The following is an 18,379-nucleotide window of genomic DNA, read 5'->3' on the forward strand; positions in this document are numbered from 1 at the left end:
TTCTTACTTCCTGCCCCTACCATGGGTTTACGATACCTGTAAACTTTACACTTGATTTTATCGACCTATTGAGATCATCCCTGCATATTCTCTGCCCATAATTCCTGGAAGGGTCATGGGGGTACCTCCTCAGGTACCTCACCCATAGGGTCCTATCAGAAGCAACTTCCTAAATCTCTTTCCCACACACATAGTTATAGACATGAAGAGGAAGGCTCAACAAGGAGATTCCTCTATAATTAGAGCCCTATCTTTTGTCTCCCTTTTTAAAAACCCCTTCAGGCATCAATAAATAAAATACTAACGATGTAGTGCCATTGATTTAAACAAGGGTTCCCTCATCCCTCACTCCAAAATTCCTGATTTTTTATTTCTATCTTTTACTTGTTTCACTCATTGGACTGCAGCCATTGGCTTTCAACCTTCTGGGGTCAAGTACTGGGATTTAAGGCTTTCAACCAACCCCATCCCCTAATCCCCAAATTTCTGTGCCTTTTGTTAGAAACGATTATTATTTCGTTTGTGGATTCGCAGAATTGTTAGGGAACTGGACAAAATAATTTGTGGTATTTAGTTACAATTGTTTACATTCTGAGTTCAAATGCCATCAAAGTCACCTTTACCTTTCATCCTTTATGGGGACAATAGAATGAAATACCAGTAAAGACCAGTTGCGGACCGGTCAGGTTTGTCTTGAGCCTATCAGTTCATTTGGCAGGGACACAGCCCAGCTTTCAATGACTAAAAATACAACCCTCCTCTTGAGTGGGTTACCAGTCTACCTCAGGGATAACCTCTCCCACCAATTTATTACTAGTACTTATTTTCAGCTGAGTAAACTGGAGTAACACGAAAGGAAGCGTTTTATACCAAAAACACAATGTGTTGACTGGTCTGGGAGGTGAAACCACGACCTTGCAGTTTGCAACACATTAACCATTAGCTTGTGTCAGACAAAATTACTTATGGTACTTCTGGTTCTTTACATTGTTGGTTGATGTAAGTGGCAGAGCCCCGCCCCTCAAAATTGCCGGCCTTGTGCCAAAATTAGCAACAGTTAATGATGGTCGTCTGAGGGGGTGGTTGACCTTTTAGCATTTAAACCAGCCATATCCAGCCCAAATATCCAGCCTGGTTTATGTTCAAACTGATCAGATGTGACCTCTCACACCTACCGTACAATGTCATTCAGGCGTAGCTGACTGGTAAGAAAATTGTTTCCCAACCACAAAGTTCTGGGTTCAAGCCCACTGCACATTGAGCAAATGCCTTCTGTTATATAGCCTTAGGCCGATCAAAACTTTGTCAGGAGATTTCGAAATTGAGAAAAGTTTATTGCATGTGTGTGTGTGTGTGTGTGTGTGTGTGTGTGTGTGTGTGTGTGTGTGTATATATGTATATATGGCCGCAGCTCTAAGCTGAAACTATAAATATATATATATATATATATATATATATATATATATATATATATATTGGTGCCAAAATTTGGCATCAAGTACTACAGGAATGCCCGCACGGGTCGCCACTGCATGGTGCCAAAGGTGCCGTCCACTGCATCTCACATAAGAACAAGATACTGCAGCAGCCTCGGTTTCAGAGGACCTCAGCTCTTCAATGCCCTGCCAAAACATTTGAGAGACCTGCAAGACACGGATGTGGAGGTCTTCAAGACAAAACTCGACGCTTTCCTCTCCACGATACCAGACGAACCAATGGCTCGAAATGAGACACAGTTTAGGGCAGCGATGTCAAATTCTCTTATACACCAGATGTGCCATCAAAACTCTTGATTGGACTATATCAGGTGCAGGAGAAGAGCCATGCAAGGAACGTGAAGAGAGCAAAGCATAAAGACCGAAAATCACGGTGGTGCTCCAGCATGACCACAGCCACTTGGCTGAAACCCATAAATAAATAAATAAATAAATAAATAAATATATTGATATATATTTATATATGTGCATGTCTTTGTGTCTGTGCTTGTACCCCACCACCGTTACAGAACTGGTGTTGGTATTGTAGCAGAAATATTTAGTCACTACATCTAATGTCACGATTGGCTAGAATAAGGAAATTCTGTCTAATCGGGACGCCACTGAGAGCTGACCTCCTGCAGAGATTCTAGCTTCTGGAGCTGGCTCTCTCGGTTCTCACTAAAAATTTCCAAGGTAACGCCCCAGTATGACCACCATCTGATAAGTGAAACAAGTAAAAAATAAAAGAGAAATCATATCAATGAAATCTGGAAGCTACAGCATAATCCCAGGATTAATCCAAAGCAATGTGAATAAATCTGCATTAGATTTGAGGGAATAATCTGAACGCTAAAGAGTTCAGAGAAGGTGCCTTTCTGTACTTCTTTTAGCTGTTTATGTTTAGAGATCAAATCCCACAGAAGTCGACTTTACCTCTCTTCCCTCTAGGGTCAATAAAATAAAGCCCCACACAAATATTTGGGTCAATGGAATCGACCAGTCCCCCTGCCCCTCTGCCTAAATTAGCAATTATTATTGTTGTCCAGTAGTTTTATTTTTATAACGTGAAATTATTATTATTATTATTATTATTATTATTATTATTATTATTATTATTATTATTATTATTATTATTATTATTATTATTAGAGGGTGGGAAATTGGCAATTATTAATTTTACAAGAGTGAAGTGACCGAAAATAAGGAAATCGTTTTGAGAACGATTGGGGACATTGGGGTTTTTACAATTTGGCCAGGGACGCAGGTACAGTTGGGTACATGAAAATTTGGTATGAGATCTGGTAAAAGGTTAAAGTAATAGGTACGCTGCCCCACCCTAGGGGGACTAAAGTTTAATATTTAGCATTTCTTTTTTTCTATAAACTTCAATTTATTCATACATTACTGATTTATGACTTTCCAATGACTTCTAACTTGCTACATATATAATCATTGCATAATATTGTCGCCGTCTCGTTTTTATATTTTTTTCTCTGCATATTTTGCGACACTTTTATGTGCATCTTATTTTTATGGATGAATGGATTTTCATTGTAGTAATAGAGAAAGTATTATCATTGCTTTTACTGAATTTGAATTTAAGCCATTCGTTTTCATTTTTTTAACAATGGATTGCAATTTTATTAACGTAAGATATATTAAAAGCGTAAAAGATTAAATTATCAAATTAAAAACACCCATAAATAAGGAAAGAAAAGAAAAAAAGGTGGGATAAGGTTAAGCATCAGAGGATTGGGTTAGTGGATGTTATGGGTTGTACACCCCAGACTAAATGGTATGTTCACCCACACCTCACAGATATTATTGCAAAGGCTTTGCTGTGGAGAATGGCCATTTACACTCACTGCAACAGCCACCCTACCTTGCAGAGTTCATTTCTCAGACGGGTCATAGGTATCCTGATTTTGCCGAGGAAATCTGCAGTATGGGGTCCAAGAATATTCATTGGTCGAGTAAGGTCTTAGACCTCTGTTTTATATAATTTTGTATCTCTGGCCCCATATATATTGTAACCCCTATGTCAATTATGTTAATTGTATTGTTTGTACAAAGCCCCCATGATTGATATACGATTGTGTGATTGGAATGACATCTTGGATGCATGCTTGGACATTGTGGGATTAGTTATTATGAGAGGGAGTGCTAAAGCCTTGCAAATCCGCTTAGAGGCTTCAAGCTACCTGACAGGTAGTGACTAGAAAGAGTAGTTTGCTGACCAGCACATAAGGATAGCATAGTGTCCATAATATAGAGTAGCCGGCTAGTCAAACTACTAGGATTTCACTGCTTCTCATGTTTTGTGGGAGGGACACAGTCTACTGGTCAGATGGTTCAACTACTATCAACACCCACTAGTTGGAAGACATGGCCAATTAACAAAAGATGTACAGACATGCGCTATGGCTACATTTTCTAGTAATTCCTTGATGAGGAACAGGTGGAGGTCATCATTTGGTAATGAATTTTTGCCCAGTTCTTCTCTGACAGAGTTGTAATCCTGGGTTGAGCAAAGACCAAGAAAAGGCATCTGGAATGTTGCTAAGCGCTCACTGCCCTCTATCGGTTGAGAAAAATAGTCTGGAATAGGGCATTATTAGTTTAAGAGAGACTCTACAGACATTGAAGTTCTATCAGCTGGACCCAAACAAAATCCATACAGAAGAACAAAACTTCTTCGTGTACAAGTCAACCTTTTCTGAGATGTGGAGTCATGTCGTGAGATAGGTCCAACTATCAGTTGAGTCCATTGTGAAGATCAGTCTTCTACCTACTTTTAGCCGTGAAGGGCAGGAAGTTATCTGCCTGTTGGTCATGGGGAAAGGGGTAGTGAGGTGGAAAAGACTGAATGGGCTGAAGACAGACGTATTCCTCTATGGTCAGGTCCTAATCAACTTTTACTTGCTTCACCTGAAAATGAAAAGATGAGTAGGAGAGAGGAAACACTGCCTCTGAGCAAATTTGTTGCAAAGTACACATGAGTAATGAACATGGTCTGAGTGAACAGGCCTACTCTAAACATGTCTGTAAGCAAAGGAAGATCACTGACCTCTGGTGGGTAAAATCATTGAGGTTTGGTGAAGTTATCTTGATTGATCCTAAGCAGCAAACCTTCATAGTCGTTTGTCTTATATCTTTTATCTTTTTCTTGTTCCAATCATTAGATTGTGGCCATGCTGGGGCACTGTCTTGAAGAAATTTCAATCATTCAAATCCACCTCAGTACTTACGTTTTCTTTTTAAGCTTTGGACTTATTCTATCGGTCTATTTTGTCAAACCACTAGGTTACGGGAATATAAACACACCAGCAGTGGCTGTCAAGCAGTGGTGGAGCACAACGTCACACAACACTCACACAACACTCACACACACACACACACACACACACACACACACACACACACACACATATATATATATATATATATATATATATATATACACACACACAAAATCCAGGCTTCCATCAGTTTCCATCTAACCAAATCCACTCATAAGGTTTTGGTCAGCCCCAGGCTATAGTAGAAGACATTTGCAACTTGTCCAAGGTGACACACAGTGGGACTGAACCCCCAGAACCATGCGGAAGGGAAGTAAGCTCTTTACCACACACCCACACCTGTACTTATATAGATCGCGGAAGGTTTGGTTGAAGTTTTGTTGTGAAGTGTTTTTCTTGCCTCTTTTTACCACACAACAAACACGACTACTCCCACGTTTGCATTTTGTTCTCGTCTTCATTGAACTCTTGCAACTAACAAAGAGCTAACTATATTGATAATGACAATAATAATAATAATAATAATAATAATAATAATAATAATAATAATAATAATACACCGGGGAAGTTTGAGGACTACACCGGGGAAGTTTAACATGTGAGAACGATAAATCACTGCTCCGAAACTTATCCAAAAACATCGGAAATAAAGACATCGCATGGAGCCCAAAAAATAACTGACAAAGGGTTGGACTATCCCGAGTAAGTAATACTCATTGAAATTTATTTCTATCTTTCCAAATATAATGATGTATTTTAACTTGATACCTCCACTACCCGCACAGCGATCGTAAACACACGTGTTACATCAAAATCAAACCATCTTCGAACCCCAAAACACCATGTACAAAAAAATTACAAACAGATTAAATAACACCGGTATTATTACACCCAAGAATAACAACCGAGAAGTGCGTACTGTAAGCTTGTTACGAAAAAAATACGAAGATCTGAACGTGCAAAACAATCTGACAACAGAAATAAACGAACCGGTACCCTACGAAAACGATGACCGTCAAAATAAAGGACCGGACGTTGTTCCTCATGTCCCGCAAACAAAACCAAAACGGCATAAATGGACACGTGAGGAATACATTTCGATACTATACGCCTATTTCACAGCAGTGCTCTACCCAAAAAACGAAAACGCAACAACACATACATATAAAATATGGAAGAAAAATAACGTAAATATAGACCTCGATAAAACAATAGCTAACATAAGAAGATATATTCTAAAAGCCAAAAAAAATATCAGAAATAGAAATAGAGCAATTGAAAGGAAAAATACATCAGGAAAATCTAGATAGTAGTCACACAGCAATGCCAAATAATAATATAAACACTGAGATAGCAAAACACGAGGACAAACGTAACATTTCCGGCAAAAACAAAGTAAACAAAAAACAACAAACCCAGACCGTAGAGATGTATAATAGTGTACAAAAAGCACCAAACCAGAACACCACAGACAAACATATGAATGAAAAGGAAGGCAAAACAAATATAAAGCCTGGAAATAACGAAGGGAAACCTAATAATTACGATACTATGAAAATGAAAATAACCAAAGAACTGAAAACCACAGATCTTAGAATGGACCACAGATTATATCTCCCCAAAATCAAAATAGACAATAAAACAACATCAATAATAAATAGCATAAACCTGGCCGTCACGGAACTAACAACCACAGAAACAACAGGCAATATCACTGAGCTAAATGGCATAATATATGCGGCAGCCACTGCAGCCACAAAAGAAGCAGGATACTCACTCAAACCCATCCGAACAGGAGTTCTACCACCCAAACAGACCTTGTGGATAAATAACATCCAGAACAAAATTTAAAAAAAGAGAAAAGATTTATCAACGAAATTAGTAAACAATCAACACTACTAAGTAACAAGAAGAAAACAAAAATACTGTACAAATACAGCATTACAGAAAAAGACTTACCTGAGGCAAAAGATAAACTAAGGCAAGACATCCTTGCCAAAGCACAAAGGATCCGCCGATATGAGAAACGCCAACGTTTCTTTGAACAAAACAAACAGTTCAAATCCAACCCCAAAAAACTCTACCATGAACTGGGTAAAAATAAAATAGACATTACTTCAGCACCAACAGCAGAAGAACTAGAGAAATTCTGGAAACAAAATTATAGACCTATAACCTGTCTCCCTACGATCTACAAAGCCGTTACTGCAATAATATCGCAGAGATTGAGTAAACACCTGGAAAATAACAACCTGTTTCCAGAAGAGCAGAAGGGATGCTCCAAGGGCTCATACGGCTGTAAAGATCAATTATTGATCAATAAATCCATAACTGAAGACAGCCGCAGAAAGAAGAAAGGCCTCAGTATGGCCTGGGTGGACTACCAAAAGGCTTTCGACAGTGTTCCCCACACGTGGATTCTGGAAACACTAGCCATAAACAAGGTGGCACCAATTATCATAAAATACATAGAGCACTCAATGAACAAATGGCAGACAGTGCTACAGCTCCAAACAAAAGAGGGACTTGTGAAAACGAAAGCCATCCCCATTAGAAGAGGAATATTCCAGGGAGACACGCTCTCTCCACTCCTGTTCTGCCTGGCACTCACACCTTTAACCGAATTGCTAAATAGAACTGGATGCGGTTACAAATGCTACGGAAAAACAGTCAGCCACCTTCTATATATGGATGACCTAAAATTATATGCAAAAAACGACAAAGAGCTAGAAACACTACTACAGACAGTACACGGCTTTACCAAGGAAATAGGTATGAAATTCGGATTAGAAAAATGTGCCAAAGCAACCCTGAAAAGAGGAAAATTAGTTAAAAGTAGCAATATAACACTAGATAAAGCCAATGAAATAAGAGAACTAGACGAAAGCCAACCATATAAGTATTTAGGAGTCAATGAACTAGATAGGATACAACATACACAAATGAAAGAAAAAATAAAGAAAGAGTACTATAGACGAGTTAGATCAATACTAAAAACAGAGCTCAATGCTAAAAACAAGACAATGGGTATCAACACTTTAGCTGTCCCAGTTATAAGCTACAGCTACAACATCCTTAACTGGACACTAAACGAACTATGTAAAATAGACAGGAAAACAAGAAAAATAATGACAGGATATAGGATGCACCACCCAAAATCTGACATAGAAAGGCTATATATACAACGCACAGAAGGTGGCAGGGGTCTTATACAGCTAGAAAACTATTATAAAATAACCACCATAGGACTGCAAAAATACCTACTCCAGAAGCAAGGGAAACTAATACAAATAGCCACAAAACACGAGCAAAACAAAAAACTGTTTTCAGTATTTAAGGAAGCTGACAAATACAAACAAGAAATCAATCTACCTAACAAATACGAAGAAGAAGAAGAAGCAACAAAAGCTATAAAACAAATGAAATCCAAACTAAAACTAGAACAGCAACGGACCATGATAAAACGATGGCAAGAAAAGCCCCTACATGGTAAATACTGGGCTAAACTAAATGCGAAAGAAATAGACAGAGAAAAATCCCAGCAATGGCTGAGAAGCTCAGGACTCAAAGCAGAGACTGAAGGATTTTTAATTGCTGCACAAGACCAGAGCCTCCCCACCAGAAATTACCAAAAACACATAATGAAAAGAAATATAACAAGTAACTGTAGAATATGTGGAGATAGACAAGAAACAATAAATCATATTATCTCTGGCTGCCCAGTCCTGGTTAAGAAGGAATATATTCACAGACACGACAGAGCTGGGGCCTATATACACTGGAAGCTATGCCAACACTATGGAATAACAACAGAAAAAAGATGGTATAAACACACGCCAGAAAAGGTCACAGAAAACGAGAAAGCAACCATACTCTGGGATATGCCAATACACACAGATAGAGAAATTAAGGCAAATAGACCAGATATAGTTGTCAAAGATCATGAAGAAAAAAAATGCTTTCTAATTGATGTATCAATACCAGCAGATGACAACGTTTCTCTAAAAGAAATGGAAAAACTTTCAAAATACAAAGACCTGGAAATAGAGATAACTCGAATGTGGAGTCTAAAAACAGAAACAATTCCTATCATAGTAGGTGCCTTAGGTATAATAAAAAAATATTCAGACAAATACATAACAAAGACACCAGGACTTACAAATATATATAACATACAGAAAATTGCACTACTGGGTACTGCACACATTCTACGCAAAACACTTTCAATACAGTAAACATAAGAGCACCACAGCAAACCACAGCACATACCCAAGGCGCACAGAGCTGCGCTCGGTAGTGAAGTGAAAGCACGTTATAAACATAAAGCTACTGAACAATAATAATAATAATAATAATAATAATAATAATAATAATAATAATAATAATAATAATGATAATAATAACAACAACAACAACAATAGTGATAATGACGATGATGATTATGATATTCGAACAGACCAGGTGTTTGAGCACAACAAAACACAGGCCCGGTGGTGAACAATGCAAACTACATATGTTCTATATTTGATATTGCATAGCCATTTGAGTGACAGATAGTTATGAAGGAAGGCAAGAAAGTTGACGTATACTATCCTCTTAAATATGAGATAGCTTGACTGTAGAAGAAGTTGAAGATAAGAACAGATTGTCGTTGAGACTTTGGGAACAGTATCAAAAGATATCGAGAGGAACATAGAGGAAATGGGACTCGAGTACCTGGTAGAGCTGTTGCAAAATGCTTGTCTCTTTGGCCCAGTTAGAAATATCTGGAATGTACAAGATAACTGAAGACAACAAATAACATCAGTATCGGCAGCAGGTTCCTCTATGATCTTCTCCTCTTTAAATGGTGGATGAAGTGATTGAAATAATATATTTCTAAATCTCTCAGAGAGATTTCTGCAGTAGCAGCACGATAAAGTGATAACTTGTCAACTTAATGTGACAGTCCCACAAAAGGGAAGAATGCCACTGTAATTTAGCCCAAGGAAACACCGTTTCCCACTGGACTTGACACATTTCCTGTGTCCTTATGTTTTCAAAGTGGAGGCAGCTAGCAAGCCATGCTACTCTAGATTGATGATGAGCAATGACTCTAAAACTAGTCTCTGGATGCTGGTTTTGCTGGGTGGAGGTGCTTGTCTCCACTTTGAAAACATAAGGACATAGGAAATGTGTCAAGTCCAGCGGGAAACGGTGTTTCTTAGGGCTGAATAACAGTGGCATTCTTCCCTTTTGTGGTACTGTCGCATTAAGTTGATAACATGCTGTCACTTGATGAAGTGATTGTTTTAATGTTTCACAAAAATCATTGTATTAGTATTAAAAAAGTGGCACGTTTGACCCGATAGAGATGCATTCTGCTACATCCTGATTTCAAATACAGCTGAAATATACCTTGTTTTTCATATTGTAACTGTTGAGGAAATATACCGTGTTTTCCAATTGTAACTGTTGAGGAAATAGCAGAGAAGCTTGGATTTGGTCATTCAACCATTCATCGAGACCTGCATGCCATCGAAAAAGTTAGCAAATTTGGTCAATGAGTTACAAACTTTCCGAGTCTAATCGCGCACAGAGAGTGAATGTATGCTCTTCTTTGCTGTCACATCTCACAAATGAACCTTTTTTTTTAATTTTTGGACCGAATAATGACTGGTAACGAGAAATAGGTTCTCTATAAAAAAGTCAAGTGCCGAAGACAGTGGGTAGGAAAGGGAGAAACACCGGAACCTCAGGCTTAAGAAGGTTTTCACCTACGTAAGTTGTTATTACCGGTTTGGTGGGATATGAAATGCTTAATCCACTTTGAACTTTTAAACCCAAATGCGAGTAGTTAGAGCGACTTAAGTAAGCGCTAGAAGAAAAACAACCATCTTTGGTTTCAAAACGAAAGATGTTGTATCAGGATAATGCTCGGCCACATACAGCGAGGATGACATTCCAAAGGCTGAAGTAGTTTGAATGGGAAACGATGCTCCACCCACTATATTCGCCGGACATTGCCCCATCTTATTATCATTTATTCGGCAGTCTTCAAAATCATTTGGACGGAAGAAATATGAATTCTGCAGACGAGGTCAGAACAGTACTGGAGGAGTATTTTTCGTGAAGGACAAGTGCATTTTGGAAGAGGGGCTTTGCAAGTCTACCAGATAGATGGAAGAGCATTGTAGAAAATGAAGGAGAGTATATTTTAGATAAATATGTGTGTGTACTTATATAGATGCGCAAACACACGCACACACACACACACATATATATATAAAACTAAGGTTCAGTTGAATTAGACACTTAACATGAGGTACCACGTTAGGTTGGAATAATATACACACACAACAATATTATGTAAATATTAATCGTGGTACCAAAGTACTCGCAGAATGATATTTCTGTAATGCATGCACACAAGTTGACCTAGCTGAGTATATACTCCACTCTTGAGCTATTCACACATGTACATTTTGTTAAATATACAGTCCATAATATACTTCAGAATACATGAGAGGCATGTTCCGAGATAGGTGAAAAAATATAAGTAACAATTGAAGAATTCATGAATTGACACCTGGCCTTCAATTGTTACTTATTAATATATATGTGTGTGTGTGTGTGTGTGTGTGCGTGTGTCTGTCTGTCTGTCTGTGTATATAGTTGAAATTTATAGAAATACAAAAAACGAAGACAGGTGTATAAATAACAAGTTTGACGCCCGGGAAGGTGAGAAATTCTTTTACGTTTCGAGCCTACGCTCTTCAATAGAAAGGAACTCGAGGAAATAAACAGAGAGAGAATAAAAAAAAAAGTTTTGAAGTCAGCGGCCAATCATGGCGACTGTAAATATATAGGAAAAATAGAAGCTGAAAATGCACTGAGAATAGGTAAAGTATTTTTTATTTATATATTTGAAGCTTTAACCAGTTTCACAGTTTACATTGATTTTCATAAAAATCAAATAGAAAGAGATGACTTATATTGCAGCTGTCTTGCGTCTGATTAGTGTTTGACGTTTGCCCTGTTTTTATAAAGAGTTCATGGCTCAAATTAGTATATGTTTAGAATAGGATTTGATTGGTAGAGGATAGTCACAGGACTGCAAAAATACCTACTCCAGAAGCAAGGGAAACTAATACAAATAGCCACAAAACACGAGCAAAACAAAAAACTGTTTTCAGTATTTAAGGAAGCTGACAAATACAAACAAGAAATCAATCTACCTAACAAATACGAAGAAGAAGAAGAAGCAACAAAAGCTATAAAACAAATGAAATCCAAACTAAAACTAGAACAGCAACGGACCATGATAAAACGATGGCAAGAAAAGCCCCTACATGGTAAATACTGGGCTAAACTAAATGCGAAAGAAATAGACAGAGAAAAATCCCAGCAATGGCTGAGAAGCTCAGGACTCAAAGCAGAGACTGAAGGATTTTTAATTGCTGCACAAGACCAGAGCCTCCCCACCAGAAATTACCAAAAACACATAATGAAAAGAAATATAACAAGTAACTGTAGAATATGTGGAGATAGACAAGAAACAATAAATCATATTATCTCTGGCTGCCCAGTCCTGGTTAAGAAGGAATATATTCACAGACACGACAGAGCTGGGGCCTATATACACTGGAAGCTATGCCAACACTATGGAATAACAACAGAAAAAAGATGGTATAAACACACGCCAGAAAAGGTCACAGAAAACGAGAAAGCAACCATACTCTGGGATATGCCAATACACACAGATAGAGAAATTAAGGCAAATAGACCAGATATAGTTGTCAAAGATCATGAAGAAAAAAAATGCTTTCTAATTGATGTATCAATACCAGCAGATGACAACGTTTCTCTAAAAGAAATGGAAAAACTTTCAAAATACAAAGACCTGGAAATAGAGATAACTCGAATGTGGAGTCTAAAAACAGAAACAATTCCTATCATAGTAGGTGCCTTAGGTATAATAAAAAAATATTCAGACAAATACATAACAAAGACACCAGGACTTACAAATATATATAACATACAGAAAATTGCACTACTGGGTACTGCACACATTCTACGCAAAACACTTTCAATACAGTAAACATAAGAGCACCACAGCAAACCACAGCACATACCCAAGGCGCACAGAGCTGCGCTCGGTAGTGAAGTGAAAGCACGTTATAAACATAAAGCTACTGAACAATAATAATAATAATAATAATAATAATAATAATAATAATAATAATAATAATAATAATAATGATAATAATAACAACAACAACAACAATAGTGATAATGACGATGATGATTATGATATTCGAACAGACCAGGTGTTTGAGCACAACAAAACACAGGCCCGGTGGTGAACAATGCAAACTACATATGTTCTATATTTGATATTGCATAGCCATTTGAGTGACAGATAGTTATGAAGGAAGGCAAGAAAGTTGACGTATACTATCCTCTTAAATATGAGATAGCTTGACTGTAGAAGAAGTTGAAGATAAGAACAGATTGTCGTTGAGACTTTGGGAACAGTATCAAAAGATATCGAGAGGAACATAGAGGAAATGGGACTCGAGTACCTGGTAGAGCTGTTGCAAAATGCTTGTCTCTTTGGCCCAGTTAGAAATATCTGGAATGTACAAGATAACTGAAGACAACAAATAACATCAGTATCGGCAGCAGGTTCCTCTATGATCTTCTCCTCTTTAAATGGTGGATGAAGTGATTGAAATAATATATTTCTAAATCTCTCAGAGAGATTTCTGCAGTAGCAGCACGATAAAGTGATAACTTGTCAACTTAATGTGACAGTCCCACAAAAGGGAAGAATGCCACTGTAATTTAGCCCAAGGAAACACCGTTTCCCACTGGACTTGACACATTTCCTGTGTCCTTATGTTTTCAAAGTGGAGGCAGCTAGCAAGCCATGCTACTCTAGATTGATGATGAGCAATGACTCTAAAACTAGTCTCTGGATGCTGGTTTTGCTGGGTGGAGGTGCTTGTCTCCACTTTGAAAACATAAGGACATAGGAAATGTGTCAAGTCCAGCGGGAAACGGTGTTTCTTAGGGCTGAATAACAGTGGCATTCTTCCCTTTTGTGGTACTGTCGCATTAAGTTGATAACATGCTGTCACTTGATGAAGTGATTGTTTTAATGTTTCACAAAAATCATTGTATTAGTATTAAAAAAGTGGCACGTTTGACCCGATAGAGATGCATTCTGCTACATCCTGATTTCAAATACAGCTGAAATATACCTTGTTTTTCATATTGTAACTGTTGAGGAAATATACCGTGTTTTCCAATTGTAACTGTTGAGGAAATAGCAGAGAAGCTTGGATTTGGTCATTCAACCATTCATCGAGACCTGCATGCCATCGAAAAAGTTAGCAAATTTGGTCAATGAGTTACAAACTTTCCGAGTCTAATCGCGCACAGAGAGTGAATGTATGCTCTTCTTTGCTGTCACATCTCACAAATGAACCTTTTTTTTTAATTTTTGGACCGAATAATGACTGGTAACGAGAAATAGGTTCTCTATAAAAAAGTCAAGTGCCGAAGACAGTGGGTAGGAAAGGGAGAAACACCGGAACCTCAGGCTTAAGAAGGTTTTCACCTACGTAAGTTGTTATTACCGGTTTGGTGGGATATGAAATGCTTAATCCACTTTGAACTTTTAAACCCAAATGCGAGTAGTTAGAGCGACTTAAGTAAGCGCTAGAAGAAAAACAACCATCTTTGGTTTCAAAACGAAAGATGTTGTATCAGGATAATGCTCGGCCACATACAGCGAGGATGACATTCCAAAGGCTGAAGTAGTTTGAATGGGAAACGATGCTCCACCCACTATATTCGCCGGACATTGCCCCATCTTATTATCATTTATTCGGCAGTCTTCAAAATCATTTGGACGGAAGAAATATGAATTCTGCAGACGAGGTCAGAACAGTACTGGAGGAGTATTTTTCGTGAAGGACAAGTGCATTTTGGAAGAGGGGCTTTGCAAGTCTACCAGATAGATGGAAGAGCATTGTAGAAAATGAAGGAGAGTATATTTTAGATAAATATGTGTGTGTACTTATATAGATGCGCAAACACACGCACACACACACACACATATATATATAAAACTAAGGTTCAGTTGAATTAGACACTTAACATGAGGTACCACGTTAGGTTGGAATAATATACACACACAACAATATTATGTAAATATTAATCGTGGTACCAAAGTACTCGCAGAATGATATTTCTGTAATGCATGCACACAAGTTGACCTAGCTGAGTATATACTCCACTCTTGAGCTATTCACACATGTACATTTTGTTAAATATACAGTCCATAATATACTTCAGAATACATGAGAGGCATGTTCCGAGATAGGTGAAAAAATATAAGTAACAATTGAAGAATTCATGAATTGACACCTGGCCTTCAATTGTTACTTATTAATATATATGTGTGTGTGTGTGTGTGTGTGTGCGTGTGTCTGTCTGTCTGTCTGTGTATATAGTTGAAATTTATAGAAATACAAAAAACGAAGACAGGTGTATAAATAACAAGTTTGACGCCCGGGAAGGTGAGAAATTCTTTTACGTTTCGAGCCTACGCTCTTCAATAGAAAGGAACTCGAGGAAATAAACAGAGAGAGAATAAAAAAAAAAGTTTTGAAGTCAGCGGCCAATCATGGCGACTGTAAATATATAGGAAAAATAGAAGCTGAAAATGCACTGAGAATAGGTAAAGTATTTTTTATTTATATATTTGAAGCTTTAACCAGTTTCACAGTTTACATTGATTTTCATAAAAATCAAATAGAAAGAGATGACTTATATTGCAGCTGTCTTGCGTCTGATTAGTGTTTGACGTTTGCCCTGTTTTTATAAAGAGTTCATGGCTCAAATTAGTATATGTTTAGAATAGGATTTGATTGGTAGAGGATAGTCACAGGACTGGTCTTGGAAATGTTTGTAGGTTCCCCCCTACGTCTGTGTGTTAAGGTTGACACGGTTGACTGAACATGTCCAAACAATCAATTCTCTGAATGTTTTCTGTCAAGTGTTTATAGGGAATGAGTACATGATTTAAGTTTATAACCTTTTGTACGTTTCCCGCAACGTTTGTGCGTTAGTGTCACGTGACAGTATATTTTGTGTCTAAAAAGAAGGCCGACACGGTTGGGGGAATATGTTTAGTTATAATCGAAGAGCTCCAAATTGAATCTATCTGGTGGGAGAGTTAATAGGAGTTTTTGTATATAGTCCAATGGTTAAAATTTAGATTGTTAGCTGTGTAGCTTCCTCATGATAAATGGTAGAATGAATTTTTATGTGTGAATAATTATTTGTGTATGTACTGAGTCTTGGTTTGTACTTTTGTTTATCCGTGCTTCATCTGTGGCATTCGCTGAACATAGGTAGAGTGGGAATTCGGGGAACTTATTTCTTGCACATATGTCTATGTGTCCACTCAGTGGAATCTGCCTAGTACTCGGGTCTCATATTTGTTTTCGGTGAATGATCAGTCTATTTCTTAGAGTAAACTTTATTTGACCTATGTAATCTTCATTACATCTTTGACATTTGATAGCGTATATTAAATTCCTTGAAGAACATGTAAAGTGATTTTTTACGGTAAAATCTGCGTTGATTTGAAATTGTATGTTTTATCTTCAATAAGGTTGATGCAAGGTCCCGCAACTGGGGCAGCTACACTTTTTAACTATTGGTGTAGGAATTGTGGAAGGTAATTTAGCACTTGTGAGGAATTCTTTGAGGGACTTTTTTGATTGTCTTTTACTTTTGATTATTTTGTGTATTTCGAATGCTTGTTTTATTCTTGGGTCTTGTTTTAGAAGTGGGATGTTCTGGTAAATAATATTGTAAACCGCTGTGTTTCTTGGGTTGTGTGTTTTAATAATGGCTGAAGTATTGACTGCATCTACGAAAAAGTAGATCCTATCATACCTGCGTACCCCATCTTGACTACAATCATCAGTTCCCCAGCTTCGGCTCTCCACCAATAACCTGGAATCCGACAAAGAGTTTGACCAGAACATACACTAAGGCACCCACAAACAAACACTCACGCCCAAACATGGCCTACCCAATAGACTGTTCTCCACCGCCACCAATATAAACTCGCACACACAAACATACAGGCCGCAACAATAGAGAGCAGTCACCATATTTCATTCCATATCAGCTACCTCTGATGCGTGTAGAATTACATAATCGGATTGTTAACTAACGCTCCATTGAATCCCTAGCGTGAAACCGTTGTTAAGATCAGCCATAATGGATACGTAATATTGTACACTTCGATTAATATACTCGCTCTATTGATAGATATTCAAGTGCATTATTTTCCTGACTCATGGACTTTTAGACGACTTACACACACACACACACACACAAGCACACACAAGCACACACACATACACACACAAACACACACTCACTCACACACACACATATATTTATATGTATGTGTGTGTAGGGTCCTTTGTTTCTGTGTTTGTCCCCATCACCACCATCACTTGACACCCGGCGTTGGTGTGTTTACGTCCCCATAACCTAGTGGTTCAGGAAAAAAAACACCAATAGAATAAGTACCTGACTTAAAATAAAATAAATCCTGGGGGGGGGGGTCTATTCATTTGACTAAAATTTCTTGAAAGCTGTGCCCCAGCATGGCCACATTCTAATGACTGAACCAAGTAAAAGATAAAAAGTATATCTATCTTATATATATACACACATATACATACACATATATATGTACATACATATATGTATATACATACACATATACATTCACACATATATATACACAAATACATGTACATATATATATATATATATATATATACATACACATATACATACACATACATACACATATATATATATACACATATATATGTACATATATATATACGTATACATACACACATACCCACACGCATACATATATACACACATATATGATGTGCTTCTTTCAGTCTCCATCTACCAAATCCACTCACAAAGCTTTGGTCAGCCATATGGCCTTAGTAGAAAGCACTTGCCCAAGGTGCTGCCAAGTGGGACTGAACCTAAGACGAAATGGTTGAGAAGCAAGCTTCTTATCCAGAAAACCAAACTTGTGTCTAAATTATGACATTTGAATACAAAGAAACAGAAAAAGAAAAAGGAAGTAAAAAGTGGGTGGGGAGGAGTAACGCTACAGAAGATGTAATTAAATTTAAATGAAAAATCAAAGAAACCTATTTTGTATATTTTCCTAGGTGTGCTATTCCTGGTTACGACAACGACACGTATAAAATCCAAAGTGAAATCCGTAAAGAACTGATCAACGAATATATTCCAAAGAGTGAGGATGAAGGGGAGGTGGTTTATGAAAAATGTTTGATATATTCCAATACCACAGAAAATGGAAATCGAACTACACAGAAGTGCAGCTCTTGGGTGTATGATAAAACCAACACGCACACCTCAATCACCACTGAGGTAAGGTTATTTTGAAAGTCACACGCCACATACAAGCTAATCTATCTATCCTTCTATCTACCTGCCAAACTATTTGCCTCTCCACCTAACAATCCCTCTATC

At 37.5% G+C, this 18,379-nt stretch overlaps 1 protein-coding gene across 1 annotated transcript in view; it reads left to right on the forward strand.

Moving 5' to 3' along the window:
* LOC149133500 (organic cation transporter protein-like) overlaps positions 1–18,379 on the forward strand; it is a 58,484-nt gene that overhangs the window by 366 nt on the left and 39,739 nt on the right. The window contains exon 2 of the mRNA XM_089358495.1: positions 18,055–18,277. Within this exon, the coding sequence (XP_089214621.1) occupies positions 18,055–18,277 (223 nt within the window). The remainder of the gene's footprint in view (positions 1–18,054; positions 18,278–18,379) is intronic.

Source organism: Octopus bimaculoides, chromosome 10, assembly GCF_046866305.1.
Source record: "Octopus bimaculoides isolate indiv1 chromosome 10, ASM4686630v1, whole genome shotgun sequence".
Taxonomy (NCBI): Eukaryota; Metazoa; Mollusca; class Cephalopoda; order Octopoda; family Octopodidae; genus Octopus; species Octopus bimaculoides.